The sequence below is a fragment of the Mus caroli genome, chromosome 19, assembly GCF_900094665.2.
Source record: "Mus caroli chromosome 19, CAROLI_EIJ_v1.1, whole genome shotgun sequence".
Lineage (NCBI taxonomy): Eukaryota > Metazoa > Chordata > Mammalia > Rodentia > Muridae > Mus > Mus caroli.
The window spans coordinates 51,965,181-51,982,029 of record NC_034588.1 but is presented as its reverse complement, the minus strand read 5'-3'; the positions used below and the strand labels follow the sequence as shown (position 1 = coordinate 51,982,029).

The window sequence follows — 16,849 nt, the reverse complement described above, 5'->3', positions numbered from 1 at the left end:
CTAAGAAGAGAATATAATCTATGAGCAGAGCTTACACAGCAGTGTATGGCTACAAGCTAGAAAGTCAGAGACTGTCTAACAGGAAACGTTCTAGCGAGGGAAGACCGTGGAAGTCAATGTGAGCAATTGTGTTTTGGCTTGGGAATACATTTTCAATATAATGAATGTAAAGAGCAGAAGATAAAGTTATATAAGCAAAACACTTGAAAAACAGCTGTAGTGACATGTACTAAGGAGTTGCTAGTGAGATCTCCGGTCAGTATAAGTATAAAGAATTTGGTTCCAGTTTTCTTTTAAGAATTATATACCACTATTCCTTTTTTAAAATTAATTTTGTTAACTGAAAAAGATTAACAAGAAGATGGCCCCAGCCAGGGAAGCAGATCTGTGCTTCACTCAGTCATCCCCAGAGAAGCTGCCTCCTGCCGCCGATGGGAACAGATCCAGAGACCCACAACTGGACAAGGCAGAATGAGAGGCCTTGGAATACCCAGCGCTAAACCCATGTCTTCATCCAATCGTTCCCCTCAGGGCTCAGGAAACCCTGCAGAAGAGGAGGTGGGAAGACGCCTCACCTCTAATCTAGGAAACATTTCTTTGCACTAGACAGAAGACCATTACAAGAGAATGCAACCTGAACATGCAGAGTTGTGAACCTCACTCCCAACTGTGAAACACTTCAGCCCCTCCGTACCTTAAGGCTCAGGGATGACGGCAGGAGAGTAGGCAGAAAGACTGTAAGATCAGGGAGTTTTCTTTGGGATCGTCTCCTAAGAACGTTAGAAGCTACGCCAACCTATACCCATAAAGTCTCAGCAACATGATGGCCCACACAGGAGCTGAGCAAGGATGACCCCACTAGGAAACGACAACATCTATGACTGTTGTTATCAGGAGGCCTCAACCCCACACAAACAACTGCAGGCAAGTAAGGAATGCTGAGACTGGGAGCAATAGCCTTCCCCAGGGGAGAGCACACCAAGTGTTGGCCCTTGGTGCAAATGGTCAGCCCTGAAAACATACACACATGTAACACTATGCAGACCGAGCAGGTTGTATGTATGTTATTTAGAAATGAACCAGTACATATGACCACCCCCTTCGTATGTATATAACAACAATTACTAAAAAGAGGCAGTGAATTTGAAAGAGAACAAGGTGGAGTATACAGAAGGGTTTGGGTTTGGAGGGAAGAAAGGGAAGGGGGAAATTAGGCCATTATACTATTATCTCAAAAAAGAATTACAAAAGAAAAAAAAAAAAAGAAAAAGATGTACGTATTTATAGGGTGCCATACCATGTTTTGGTAGTATGCTTCTTAATTTTCCCTATGAAGGAATACATTTGTTTAAAGAAATACCCTTATTAGAATTTTAATAATTATGAAAATTATAATTACAAGTAAAAAACCCCACACTATTAATAAAATGTAATACAGTCCTAGACTCACTGCTAGAAGAGAATAGTTAAAATCAATGGAACAGCTTGTTTCAAGAAAAAGAAATTAGAAAGAATTTTAAAATGTAATATACTCATTACTATTTTACACTTTATTGGAGAAGTATGATTTCAAAAGAATGCCCCAAATAGCAACTGTGGATCATATCTTCATATGCTGCCATTACAAAAGGAAATGGCTCTTATGTCGGCAATGCCCTTCTGTCCAGCCTCCCTGAGGCCCTGGGCTGGGGGCTTTCCTAACCAGACCAAGTACAATGACCACAACTTAGGCTGAGCATCTTGGAGGTGGGTCCTTCCTCCATCCTCCATTCTGTCCCTAGCACTTAGCTCCATAATTTAGAAAGTCCAAGCACTCAGGAAATATTTGCCAAGTAAAGAAAGGACCGACATAAGGAAAGACTATGACATCTTGGAGGTGCACACATGGTGCAAAAGATCTGCGCATCTACCTCACTGTCCAGGCATCTCTCTGTCTACAGAAGGCAGCGAGGACGCTGTGCCCAGGTTCTCTCCTTCAACCTAGACTGCAAACTTTGTAGGAACTCTGACCGAGCCAAAATCTCGTGCCATAGTTTGATTTCTCTTTTTCCATTTCAAAAGAAAGAGTGGTAGTTAATTCTGCTTTTCCTGCAGGCAGAGGGAAAGGGAACTTTTATGTGTGAGAGGATGGCACACCCCCAGCCATCTGAGGACAGCTCTTCCCAGGAACACCTGTTTGCTCTCATTGAAGTCTGTCCAAACCGAGTCCCCGGATCAGGAGCTTCTCTTCCGATGCCCCGCTATTCTACAATATTTATTCCCCACCTGTCTGATGCCTGTGATAGCTTGGGAGTGCTCCAGCCAGGGAAAGATGTGCCTTGGCCCTGACATGGCAAAGCTACCAGCAGCTAATGTGCATCCAGAGTCTGGCTCCAGAGGAGCTTGAGCTCAAAACTGCTCTGCTTTTCAGTCTGGTAGGCCAGCAAAAGCCTCTAAGAGGTAACGGTAAATACTTTTATCCTCACATTAATGTTACAGAGCCAGGTAATGCCTCGCACTCCGTGTTCATTAGAACTGGTTAATCAGTTTCTCACTGCTGCTTAATATTCAGAATTCCAGGCATTAAATAGTTGCCTGACACTAAAAGTGAGGCTCGGTGAATCAGTTTATCCAACAAGGGAACTGTTGAAATGCAGAGGGTAAAATGCAGTAAGAAAAACCTTAAATGCATAATTTAACATGTAATTCAAGGCAGGAAAAAGAAATGCCTACATCAGACTCTAGCTATAATAGTGAAATAATGCTTTATTTTAAAAATTCTAGCCATGAGAAGACTGTGCCTCTGAAAAGCTTATATAAAGCCTTATAAAATAAGAGACCTTTTATCTTCTCCAGATCTATGAGCTTGAAAATACTTTATCTATGCAATTTCAAGGCACATAAAAACCCCGGTGAATAAATAAAATGTTCTTTTCTTCCCTTTATACAGAAGCTTTAAAAATTATCCATATAAATAGCTTGGCCTTGAACAAACAGATTAAAAGACCTAAAAGGCTGTAGCTTCAGATCATGTATACAGAACAGAAAATGAATGGCTTTCTTTATTGACGGGGCAAGTTTTCAACGAACTTATTTTCTATATGGCCATTCAATGAGAAATATTTAATTGGAATATATGGCGAAATTCAGCAATTTAAGTGATATACTTACCAAATTGACAATATAACATAATAAAACAAATCCATGCCAATTCTGCTAATGTCCTTCGCATCTCCTCGTGAATCACACACACATTACATATGGTCAATATGCAGTATTATTTCAAAGGCCGGGAAGTTCTTTAAATAGGTAACTTTAGTTAGACATACAAAACTTCTTAGTATTTTTCTGACACACGAGAAGGTTTTCTTCTTCCTAACAATTGGAATTACTTAAGCGACTCCAAGCTGTCCTCTTGGAGGAAACCTTAAATTCTGCCACAATTAAAGTCTCCTTAGCAAGTTAAGTTTAAGATTCAGGTCACACTGGAGCTTGGCATGCTAGCTTTGTGAGTAGATGAGGTTCTGAGCTGTTAGTTTCCTAAGTGCCCTGACATGAAAAAGAGCTGGTGTGCTCCCTATGTGACTGAGAATGAAGCTGTGACTCTCAAGCCAGGTGGTCATCTGCCACTTCCTTTGTGGAGTCTCATTTGCCCACTCAGGGACAAGAGGTGTTCTCTTCCTGTCCCAGGTATCTGTCTCTTCCTTGATCTCTCACGCACTAGGTAAATCAAGGTACTATGAACTGCACTCACGTATATCATGTGTATATCCCATGTACATCATGTGTATATCCCATGTACATCATGTGTATATCCCATGTACATCATGTGTATATCCCATGTACATCATGTNATGTGTATATCCCATGTACATCATGTGTATATCCCATGTACATCATGTGTATATCCCATGTACATCATGTGTATATCCCATGTACATCATGTGTACATCCCATGTACACACATCCCAAGCACATGCCATTTACACAAAACCTTGAAAGTCAGATACTGGGTCTCCTGGGGACACGGTTCTGAGTGAACCTGCAGGAAAAGACTGATCCTTGTGTTGAAGTGGATGCTGACTATACCACTACAGCGGACACGGCGAGTACATGGTTAGTTTGGCTGCTGGCCCCAGTTTTGTCCCATCTTGGTGGGAGGACTTGGATCAGACTTGGTTTCTGTAGGCGTCGATGTCTGTAACAGCTATGGTCTGAATGTGTTCCCAGAGGTCTATGAGTTGTAAGCTTACCCTCATGTTGGTGGGATTTGTAGGTGAGCCCCTACAGTAGAGGCTGAACAGGAGCAAATGGCATGTTCTTCAAACATGAACTTCAAGAGCCATAAACCAGATATGTGTCTATACGTCATAAAATTACCCACTCTCAAGTATTTGGCTCAGAATATAGATGTAATAATGGTATCAGTTTAGTTTTATGAAGATTGCCTGGGATGAAGCCATGCAGAGCCCTGGTTCACTACAGTCCTGGTGCATTTTAATGGTCGGTCGTGATGGCCCTTACGGACTTCTTCCTGGCAGTGACCTGATTTCACAAGCATATGCAGAGAAACAGTGAACTTTTCCGACAGAGTCAACACAGGAGCTCCTCTTACACCAGCACACTTCAGAAACAGTGCAGGTATCAGAGTGACTACATGGTACTAAGCCTGCACACAGGTGCCTTGAGGGCTTGGTTTCCGACTATTTTGAAAATATTATGGAAGTTTAGAAGAAACTTACACACACACACACACACACACACACACACACACACACACTCAGAAAAGTCCAGTGGTTCAGAGACTCAGGGAAGCTAGCCAAAGAGAGGAACTACTTCCTTAGGGCTTGAGACTGAGAGGTTTTTTTTTTTTTTTAACCAGGGCATGTTTGGACCTTGTTCAGATGCCTTGAACTAACTGGAGATGAATATGTCCTCAGGATTTCCCCACATCGTAGAACTATTAAGGAGCAGACCGTGGGGGGTTTGAGGGCTTAGCCCTAGGTGAAGTGCAATAGCACACAGAAACTCTTCCCCCCAGGGTCAGGCCATGCCAGCCGGTTCTCTTTAAACTGGACCCTAACTTACCATCCTAGCATTTTCCATTGCTGGTCACATGCCAGGTCCAAAGCTTTCTTTTTGTTTGGTTTTGTTGTTTTGCTTTTTTGTTTTTGTTTTTGTTTTTCTCCAAAATCTTTTATAAAGACCTTTGGGGTGGGGGTGGGGGGGAAGGCTGCTCCTCCTTTCATGCTTGCTGCCATCTTGTCAAGCAATGTCGGAGACAATTTAAAATGAAGAATCACAACCTCAAAGTTTGTAACTTAAGAAACATGTTAATTTCATTTTTGGATATTAAATGTGTTTCTTAACAAACTGTGTTGCTTTTTTTTTTTTTTTCCTAGAAAAGCAAAGAATTCTTTCTTACTACCTAGATGACAGAGTCTCCAGGGACCCACAGTTGTTTCTTATTATGGCTTCCCTGGAAACCATTTTTGGGAAGGCACAGTTTCCAGCACGTAACTTTGTTTACAACAGACAAACCTGCTTGTGTGGTGTAAGTAGCAATCTGCCTTTAAATGCTGCTGAGAAAGGCAGCCGTGAAAAGGAGCCATTTCCTGCCCTAAAGGTGGGTTTCAAAGATTCTTAGCTACTTTAAGAATGGCAGCAAAGCATAAATAATAATTATCAATTGCCGCGCAGTAAGATAGTCATTTTAAGGAAAAACAATTATATAAAAAGAAAATGAAACTAGGCAGAGCTGCCCTTAAAACCGTCCATGTTAGGTTCGTTTACACTGGGACTGTGAAACCCTGCTCTGTGCTCGAGTTTGTGATGTATATCCGTAACTCGCTCTTGTCCGTGCGGATAAACCTCGCCTTGTCTTCCCCACTGCACTTTGAAAAGCAGCTTCGCAGTCGTCTGACTTTTGATCTGGGTGGCAGCGAGGCTTGACCACCTGCACTGTGCATGAGCTGTTACTGAGCTGGCTTTGTGCCGTCTCCTAACACAGCGATCCTTTTAGAATTGATGTGTGAATACGCTGATCTACAGTGTGAGTGTTCAAACAGAAAAACATGGTGGTGGCTGTGGAGGCGACAGTGGTGGCAGCAGAAGGTGTGTGTGTGTGTGTGTGTGTGTGTGTGTGTAGGAGACACTCTCACCCTGGGTTTATGAAGTTGTCCCCACCTCCAGCAGTAAATGAAACAGGTGCGAAAAGCCTCCCTGACCCACAATGGAGCAGGCAGCAGTGGGAAAGCAGGAGCCAGGAATTGTAAGATGCTCTTCGGTGATGTATGTATATGTTAATAAATAGCCATTTATGGGGGGTAGGGTGGCTCCACTACTTGTTTATAAGGGAGGCCTAGAGCATCTTGCGTAGAGTTAACAGCTCAAGGCTGCGTTCAAAGAAGGCATTCACTGGCGGTGAAGGTAAAGTTCTCCCATCACGCCGTCGCATTAAAGAACGGCACACGTGTGGAGAGAAAGGAATGGCGTAAGAGAAAGGTAATTCAAGAAACAGGTCAAATTGAGGCTCACAATGGAGAAGAAGTAGAAGCTGCCTTTCTATTGTGATGAGATAAGGGGACAGAGTGTGCCTCTGAGCGAGCACGCTTCCATGTGGCCAGAGTGCAAGCCGTCAAAGCATGCATGGTTTCAACTACACTGCACCCATGGGAACTGCCATAGAACTTTGTAGCTAGTCCCACTCATCCTTCCAAAGGTGATCAGTGAGGCTTGTTGTGGAGGGCCATGGCCCCATGTGGAGTATGAGGGAGCCCCTAGCCCCCAGAGGCTAGGAGTCAAGAGGGGAGGAGGACAGGGCCCTCTTCCAGAAAAGCCCCTCCTTAGGTCACCAGTACATGGGTACTCTTCAGTAGACATCTGGTTACCAACAGCCCAGCTCTGTCCTGTTTTGCTGCAGGTGTGCATGTTTTAATCTGTGTGTGACTCTGTGCTTGCGTCTGGGGGAGGCCCACACCAGCTGAGTCCTGCCACTCTTCAGGTGTGCATGTTTTAATCTGTGTGTGACTCTGTGCTTGCGTCTGGGGGAGGCCCACACCGGCTGAGTCCTGCCACTCTTGGTTTGGTGTTTTCTCATTCAGCTTTGTCCTCCCTTGCTTACTGCGGCTGGCTGTATCATACTGTAAGGAGGGAGGGAGGGAGTGGGAGAAAAAGGACCTAGCCGAGAACTGAGATACAAGTGCTAATAACAGACACACAGTCACGTGACACAAGATGATGCTAGGGTCTTCTGGGATACACTGAAGGATACACCAGGGCCATGTGGGTGGGACCTGGGCCTGATGAGGAAAGATGGCTGCTCCCTTGGAGTACGAGGAAGGTAAGATGTGTAACTCTGCCAGCCTGTTCTCTTGAGTTCGATGTGGTCAATCTTGTGTCTGTCCTCAGAACAGGATCCCTTTTCTGGAACATCACATCACATCACGTTTATGACTTATCTGACTAGAGCCGATAAGAGCCAGTGCGACTCCACGCTGTCACTCAGATGGCATTAAGGACACCCAGCACCCCACCCCACATAAACCACATACATAGCTCTTCTCATGGAGTGTCACAGAGAAAATAAAGAAGGTGGCAAGACTTGGTTCCCACAGAGTGGCAGGCCCCTCACCAGAGAGGTGTGAGTGTCCAGGAGCAAGGCTCAGGACTAATGGCATCATCTGAGCCTTTAACTCCAGGGTATCTAAGGTCAAATCTCTCCTCAGCCTGAGGTGTGTGTGTGTGTGTGTGTGTGTGTGTGTGTGTGTGGCCAGTCTGGTCAGTGTTTCTGTCACTTATACTCAGAGCATCCTGGCCAGTATGAATGGCAAAGGCAGAGCTAGCTCTGAAAGGATGAGTGTACCCAGCGCTGTGGAGGATTACCATCCACAGGAGCAGGACCCGGTCTGCTCACTGGCATCGTGGAGATGATGCTGCGGAGGAACAATTTTGTGGGGGGTGAGGTGCCTTCCTCCAGCAGGAGACTGCTCACTGTGAATTGTGGAGGACAAATCGGCCAATCATACATTAACATATAAAAGAGGCGGGAAAGAGGTACGGGGAAGGAGTGGGGTGGGGGCTTCCTCCATGTGAGAGAGAAAAATCAACTGCTTGCAGGTGCTTAGCTCTGCAGAAGCCTGGGTACTCTAGGGGAGTTTAGCACTGTGGCAGCTGAGGGCCTACAAAAAGGGAGAGAAAGAGGGGTATCAGGAAAGGATCACAGGATTTTTATTTTTATCACTTACTAATTCATAATTTTCTAAAAACCTTTTGTGAGCGTAAACTGTCAAGTTAAAATGTACACACCTACGAAAACCCTCTTAAATAACTCTCTGATGTCAGCAAATGCTCTCAAGGTTTTTTCCCCCCTCAAAGCACTGATGGTAATGGAAATACCACACGTTTCCTGAGACCCTTATGAGTCACAGGCACTGTTACATGCATTCATTGTCTTGTCTAACTGTCAGAGTCTACGAGGCAGAGGCTATCGCAGTCCCTACTTTTATAAGAGAGGAAATCGAGGCACGGAGAAGATTCTGGCAAAAGGTTAATACTAGCAAGCAGCCGACTGAGCCCACAGCCTAACTCTTCTGCACACGCCTACACAGAATGTCGTTTTTCAATAATTAAACAAAACTGGAACTGTTTTCTCCAGCGAGGATAAGGCCCCAGGTGATGCAGCACTCGACGCAAAAAATAACATTTTCTTACCATGATATTTGCCAAGCACTGGCAGGAAGAGGGAGCACGGGTGCTTCTGCTGCACACTGTGGGTTTTTATCGGCCAACCCTAAAGGCATTCCAGGCACACTGGGGCTACAGTACACCCCAAGAGCAGGACCTAGTGGGGTTTATCCTATGCTTTTAATACACCCACTAAATATAGTCTGCCCACTGTGTCCACGGGTGGGCCACAGGGGGATCCAGGTACTGCAGGTACTGGAGGTAGGCATGCTGGCACTCATCAACCGGTCAACCAGCAACCAGTTCTCTCTGTCTCTCTTCCCCTCCACACCCCTCTCTCTCCAGGGTCTTACTATATATATATAGTCTTGGCTGGCCTGCACCTTGCCAGTAGAGCACGCTGCCATCAAACTCTCTGAGGTCCATCTGCATCCTGAGGACTGGGATTAAAGGCCTGTGCTACCACGCCCTTCAATGTATTTCTTAAAAGGAGAATGAAAATATGCCCTTGAGTCATTCTGAAGGTGCGGTAAGTCTACACTGGCCAAAGACCTAACACCTGCTAGTACTGTACCCACTAACTAGGAGGGACTGTTGAGGCCACAAGGAACATAGGGACAGTTGACCACATATACTATTCAAGTGTTCATTTTTCAATATATGTTAAAAGTGCAGTCACTCAAAGGATTTGTTTAGTGTGCAGTCATTTCACAGAAGAAACGGACTCATATAAGGTCACAGAGCAGCGGAACTGTGACGTCAGGCCGGTTTGCTCTCCCTCTGCTACTGGCCACTGAGAACTGTTCTGAGGCAGAACTTGTCATCAGGAACCTCCTGGAGTTTGCTCGGAGAAACCAGCTGGCTTTAAAGCCTGGATCTTCTCCTTGCTGACGTCCTTAGGAACTCTCCTCTCTCCAGCACGACAATGCCAGGTGGTTTAGGGCTAAATCAGGTCTCAGGCATGGAGTACAATACAGGGGCAGATATGCATGAGGGCTCGCTCTGTAAGAGCTAGTCAGGAGTGGCAGCCTCGGTGTATCGGTGAGTGACCTCAGAGCAAGAGCCTGGCTATTTTATTTTATTTTATTTTTATGTTTACTTTTTGGTTGTTGTTGCTTATCTGTTGAGGCAACGTCTTTCCCCCTAGGTTGGTCTGAAATGACCCTTTAATCGTGAATCCTGGGCCTGGCCCAGTACACAAGAGGTTACTAGAAGAATCTGACTAGGGAAACAAAGTTATTCTTTAACTTGCTGGCAACACTACCATTTTGGCCTTGAAGAGGCAGCAATCCAAGGGATGAGCAGGACATTTAGTCACAAACAGGGCCAAGACAGAAGCGTCCCTTTCTGGTCGCTGCATGCACCTAGCCCAGGTCCCACCTCGGAAGCCCGAGAATGAGCAGAAGTGCAGTGTTTTATATGGAGGAGGAACAGTTGACTGGGGGCTGGAGAAACTCCAGGTTGAAACACTTGAGATGCTGTCCATGTCAGTGTACACCTGTCACCACTTAGGGAATGGAGGGTGACGGTGAGAGAGAAGAGAGGGATCCGCTCGGGAGAAGCCATTCCTCTGGTGCGCGAGACCCAGGAGCACATTCCCACGGCCCCTCCCTCACTGCCCTGAAAGCCCTGCTGAGTCTCAGATACGACAAGATCACCCAGAACACAGCACAGGGTTTGCTGTGGACTAAGGTCAAGGAAGAGTCACCTTCTACAGCAGCACAAACATCTAGCCATGGCCTATGTAAAATAAGTCTGTTTGACCTGAAAACCAAGTGTCTGCAGTAGACTGATCTTACACCTACCCTTACGAATTGTCTGCCTGCACGTTGGTGTTTTGTCTGTCATTTTACCTACACAAGCAGACAATGTGTAGACATAAACTGTGATTGTAAGGATAGGTGCTGTTGTTCCCCAGGCTCAAGTCACTTGACAGGCATACTCAGCAACATATTACAAGCAGTGCTGCAGGGCCCCTGCATTTGCAACAGTCCTTTGGTCTTTCATAGGTCAGCTGTAGAAGATGCACTGCCAAGGCCCTGTGAAAGGAGGTCCTATAAGCCACTGGGAGACAGAGTTCACTGTTAACGGGAGCACTCTGATTGTATGTATGGCAGCCATTGTCAAAGTATATGACACCGAGCTCATCAAATGGAAGCTGCTTCCTGCTGTAACCCAGACACCAGCACAGATGATGCAGCTGGCAATTATAGTTGTAACATATCTTCCAACTTCATGCTAAAGGAGCTCCCAGACTACACTTTAGCTACATTCTACAGGAATACAGGTATTTCTAGAAAAGATGTTAATGACAAGTTATGAATTACTATCTACTTTTTCAGAGGTAAAAGAAACAGAATCATAACTTCCTTTCTTTTTAAATAAAAGTCCTGAAAATCTCATATTATTATTGATTCTCACCAGTATTTGATACGATAAGAATCCCAGATACATACAGGTGGTGGTGGCACATGCCTTTAATTCCAGCACTCGGAAGGCAGAGGGAGACAGATCTTTCAGTTCAAGGCTAGCCTGGTCTACAGAGTGAGTACTAGGACAGCCAGGGCTACACAGAGAAACCCTGTCCTGAAAAACAACAGTAACAGCAAAAAGAATCCAAGTTAAAAAAGAAAAGAAAGGATTTCTAGTAAGATGCATAAAACATACATGCTTGCTAGCACGCACATGGGCGTTTACACACAGGAAGAAACACTTGGGCCCCCAGTGATACCCACCCGAGAACAACCAATTACAATGACGGAATTTTGTGAGGCTCAATGAGAAATCCATTCCGTGGCCCCAGTTATCACATGAATGGTTATTTGTTTTGTGGCTATTTTCATTGTTATCTGAATCCACTTTATTTAAAGTCTGTCTAGAGGCCAGGAAATGAACAGGCTGTCCCGAGGTAGCTTTCCATCTATGTCAAGAGAGAAGAAAAATGACTTTCCAGGAATCAGCCATGGCTTCACTCTGATGTCATGTTTTACTCTTATAATTCTGAATGGAACAGTTTTCTCCCTTGTTTTCTTCCTTTGACAAGACGGTGTAGCTACATGAAAGAGAGTTTCTGTTTGACTGCACCAGTTGCTAGTTCACTAAACGAGGCATGGCAATCCTTTTCTGCATAACATTTTTAGTTTATGATTAAACACACCATATTCTATTTCCCTAATTTATCTTTTTCTGGCTGTTGGTGCTTCTGGAGCCCTCTTAGGAATCTGCAAGGAAGAGTCAGAGGTGGAGGGCTCAAGCAGTTTCCCTGAGAATGAGGTAATTTCTATGGTGTACATATTCTCTGTACACTGAAGCACCATAAAAGCAAAGAAAGATGTGTTTGTATTTCCTGGTCCCTGGGCTGTGCACACAGACATTAAATATTTACTGAAGACATGAGTAAGCAGGGGGAGAGGGGAGAGAAAAGAGAGGTACACAGGGAGGCAGGAAGCTAACAGAAGACCGGGAGGCATGGGTGGGGTGGGTCAGAGGCTCCGGGTCCTATAAATGCCGCTTACTATTTGGTCGCTCTCATATATGACTAAGTAGACACAGGTACAGACTTTGGTAAAGATGAACATGGGTCCTCCTGACTTCATGACCGATTGATTAGCCATTGCTAAGCAACCTGGCCCCGATTACGGATGATGCCCTGTCATCTCTGTTCATTGTACAATTTTAAAAACAAAAGTTGAAGCAACCAGGAACTTTTCTTTATTAGAATTCTCTGGTTTGTATTTGTGTTTGTTTCACAGAATTTACCATATTAAAAATTAATGGGTTTATTCACTCATAGGTAAATGCATGATCAAAGACATTCTCTTCCTTCACACATCTGTGAAGGTGAACTGTGAGCCCAGGGTTTAATACCAGCCTCCCCCCTCAGTCAGAAGCACCTGTTGCTACGCGATGTGGCTGTGATGCGCAGTGTTAGTGTGGAAAAGGAGTGTCCAGTGTGGGTTCTGCAATTCCCTCCCTCGGTGCTGGGCAGCGACTGCCATGTGAACCGGGGGATGGGAGGGAGGACAGACATCAGCAAGGGTCTGAGGTAGAAAGACTGTGGTCTGAAAATGACCACTGGGCCCATATCCTGAGAGACTTACTTTTGGGAAATAAGTCCCATATAATGATGTAGCTGGCATGATGTTTGCATTTCCTCCAACAGAAAGTCAACTGTTTGACATCTGGGATAGTAAGTAGAAACCCCTAAGCCACCACTCCTCACTCTCCTAATGCCTGAGTTAGAGCACTGATACATTGATTGGAGGTGCTTCTCATGGTGTCTTGGCGGATATCCACATGCCAGCCTTTTCTAGCGAAATACACTGTTCTACATGTTACACCAAAGGACCTGAGGGTATTCCTGAGTCAGGCACAGTAAGGTGCTGTCTATCTCGGGAGTTTTATTTCTGCTCTTCCTTTAGACCTTTAGTAGTTCTCAATGGTCCTAATGCTATGACCCTTTAATGCAGTTCCTCTTGTTGTGGTGACCCCCCAACCATTAAATTATATACTTTTATGCTTCATATCTGTGATTTTGCTACTATTATGAATTATAGCATAAATATCTGATATATAGGATATCTGATATGTTACCCTCAAAGGGGTCATGACTGAGAGGTTGAGAAAGGACACATTCCAAAAGGAGGTGACAAAGTGGAGAGCTGCATTTGCTTACAAAGGGAAGCCCAAGTAGCTGGCAGCCCTCAGGAAGCCACCTTGGGGGTGTGATTCCCCTCCAGAAAGCCCAATGGGTGCAGACTGTTGGTGCTCCTACCCGCTCTAAATGACTTGCAAATTTATTCAAACACCATATGAAAGGATGCTCTATCTGTTGAGACAACTGTCTGCACTGTCCTGTACCAAGGGTGAGGTACATCAAGCAGAAACATGGGCAGAAGCACATGGGTTTAGAAAGCCATAAATCCTTATTTGAATCTGCCAACCTGAAAGCCACGAAGAGCCAGAATAAACTATTTTTCCTAAATGCTACATCTGATTAAGCCATACCAGGAAGTGACAGCTGAACTTTAACATTAATATGATATTATTTAAATAACCACATGATTTTTTTTACACTAAAAATGATGAATGATTTCTGGACAGCTCAATCGACAGAAAGCAGGAGGACTCTTTAATGAGATTTGACAAAATGGAGACATATGCAGAAGGCTCGTTACAGCTCATATCGCAGGGGCCTCCCAGGGAAGCAGGAGGCACAGCTCTCTTTCTTTTTATTGTCTTTAGGCACTGATGCATTCCTTCAGTTGCTAGTGCTCTTCTCTTTGGACTCTGAGTCTTTCTTAGGTCACTTATGCACTGCTCTTAAAGCAGGGCCCTGCAGGTTTTTGTTTGAGTTGGGATGGCGCCTCCAGCGAAGGGAAAGGGTGGGAAGCAGCTCGGTTGGTAACACACTGGGAACTGCAGGTTCACCACTGATGGTGTCATGGAGAAATCACATCAGCCCCAACAAGTAACAATTATCCACTTATTTGGGTCTTACGCAGTGAACCTCTAGCATTGCAGACAGCTTTAGCATGTTGCTGTACATGGATGTACAACAAGCAGAGAGGGCTTCAGCTGTGTTATACAGCTGTCTGAAAAGAAGGGTTGGCTTTTCCTCCGCTCCCTCACAACACTCGGCGTCCACCTCGCCTAGCCACTCAGAGTTCCACGCTCGCATGACCATGGTAAACCGTCTTTTTACTCTTTAGAGCATTGGTGTAAAGTAAGAGTGGAACAGACTTAGACTATGACCTATCTTTATTCATTTACCATTTTAAATTATCCGAATATTTTCCATCAACCAAAGCTTAGTTACACAAGCAGTGCTTAAAACATTTGTTGTGTGCCCAATGGATTGAGCTTACTCTGATACCTGCGACATTCTTATCAGTGTTAAGTATCGACCTGAGTCATCACACTGTTTCCCAAGCAGCCTTCTCAGCAATGAAACAAAGAGCAGAGCCGGTACCTAGTGTTCTCCGGATGATGGCAGGCCTGCACTTCCGCCGTCAGAAGTGAGAGGAAAGTCGGCATGCTCTTGCCATGGGCCTTCCTCAGGCTATAGAAAAATGCTTCTTGTCTAACCCTAATTTTTCCCATAGCTTGAGGTAGGCCCCTCAGCTCAAGCTTGTCTCTAATCTGAGTAACCCATTATATGTCTCTGACAAGAAAGGGTTAACTTCGGTGCTCTGTTATTTGGAAAGGGTGTTGACCCAGCCTTGGAGGGAGAGGCAGGATCCCAGCAGCTGGCTCAGTCCCAGCGGGAAGGAAGAAAACACAGTTAAGAAGAGAGGAAAACAGATGTTCGCTCCCTACCTGGCTCTTACCTTCGCAGCATCCCCGTCAGAATCCGAGAGCTCTTCCCCAGGTTTGCATCTGCATCCCGGAGCTGCGTGGGGACAGCATGGTGGAAGTAGAGGAAAATGGAGTTAGATGATTCTCAGGCATCTGCTGAAGGGTCACAGCTCCACAGGAGAAAGCCAAGCAGTGACACACACACACACACACACACACACACACAGACTCTCAGCTCCAGAGACTAAAGAGCTCTAGGAGGGCTTCCAGGAGCTTGACGGTGGATGCTTGAGCCAGATTTAAAAATGAGTGCCTCACACACACAAAGGGCTCACCATACCTGTGGTGATTAATCTTTAATATGAGTATGCACAGTCTTAAAAATAGAAATGGAAACGGAATGAAGCCAAGGAAGATGAGGGCCAGTTTCAGAACAAAATCTCTGTTCTTTGAAAGATTGATAAACTCCAAACTCTCCCTCAGTGGCTTCCTTTCAGTAGTCACGGAGTTATTTAAATATTTACTTGGGGGCATTCGGAGATGAGGAGAGAGCCAGCTGCTTTTCCCTTCATCTCAAGCCCTTGCTTTCTCTTCTTCCACATGGCCACCTACCTACCTGACTGTCCTTACACACACACATCCTCATGGCTACGCTGTCACTATCTTGTGTCCATCCCAACAGCCTCTTATCCATGCCTTCTCACTTATGACCATGTAAATAGCGGGATGATGTATACTCACTCGGTCACGTGCCCGCTGTATCTTTTCTCTGTCATGACTCAGGTTTTCCAACATCTCTTGGCCGATTTGCTCTATGGAAAAGAAGAGAAAATGTAAAGAATGGCATCTTGGGGTGCATGGAGAGCACTCAATATACCCCCCAAAGTACTAGGATGATCACAGATATAGAACCAAATAAAGGGGTGTGCCTTACATACCAGATAAGTTTTAATTAATGTATTTGAAATACAGTATCTGATAAATTTCCCATCTTGTGGATGACTAGGTGAGATTTTAAAAATCCAACAAGGAGACTGTAGCCCATATGGCATCAATGACTTAGGGGTAATGTGACTTGTCCAAGGTCACTCCAGGAAATTCCTAGCAAGATGGAGGGCCTAGGTGTAATGATTGAGTACTTCATCACTGAGGAGTACAGCCTTGGATTTTACACTCTGAGAGTAACTTGGAGGGGTCTTGTTCTCTCTTACGGCACTGTTTACCAATGTAAGTCAATATCCATTTAGAAAAACTGTGATTTCAATGCATGGGACTCTTACTTTTCTCACCTACAGCATTTTCTCCTGGGAGCAAGAGCCCTTTTATGTTCTATTAGCTGCTGTAGATTCTTGAGTCAAATCAGGTAAGGGACAGTTCAACTTCCAAATTCTTAGACCCAAATACCACTTAGCGTCTGTTAAAGCCATACTGCTGCCTGCAATGGGGATTTCCCCTGTTACCATCTCTCATATGCTTGGATGGCCCTTGGCAGTCTCTGCTCTGACTACAGATATTTAACAAAACACTACATATGACCTGATCTTACGTATATACAGCTGTTTGAATGATTTTGTTCCCCCAGTTTCATTCGCTGTCCCCAGGAGGTGCCTATCTTACGAGAAAGAACTTCGACTTGCCTTTGTCAGGATCGGGTGCCAGAACAATGCTCGGATGCACTGCTGCACACGCACCCGTCACACCCTCATGCCTTCCTAGCTCGTGTTCTACACATTACTCTATGGTACAAATCATTATTTCAGGAAAACACTATTACTTCCTATCAAAGCAGACCATATAATAATACATGATTTCAAACAAATGGAAGAGGTTACTGATACTGTGTCTAACACCTCAGTTAGTATTTATGGAAGAAATGAAGAAATGAAAG

The 16,849-nt window shown here is 44.8% G+C and overlaps 1 protein-coding gene across 8 annotated transcripts in view; it reads right to left on the bottom strand.

Annotated features, from left to right (window-relative positions):
• Vti1a (vesicle transport through interaction with t-SNAREs 1A) overlaps positions 1-16,849 on the bottom strand; it is a 308,059-nt gene that overhangs the window by 110,646 nt on the left and 180,564 nt on the right. For 5 of the 8 annotated variants that reach the window (XM_021152364.2, XM_029472448.1, XM_029472450.1 and 2 more), the window contains 2 exons: positions 15,703-15,773; positions 14,994-15,055 (listed from right to left, as the gene is read on the bottom strand). In XM_021152364.2, the coding sequence (XP_021008023.1) occupies positions 14,994-15,055; positions 15,703-15,773 (133 nt within the window). Of the gene's footprint in view, positions 1-14,982; positions 15,056-15,702; positions 15,774-16,849 lie in introns of all 8 variants that reach the window. The other 3 variants (XM_021152368.2, XM_029472452.1, XM_029472453.1) reach the window with 1 other exon arrangement.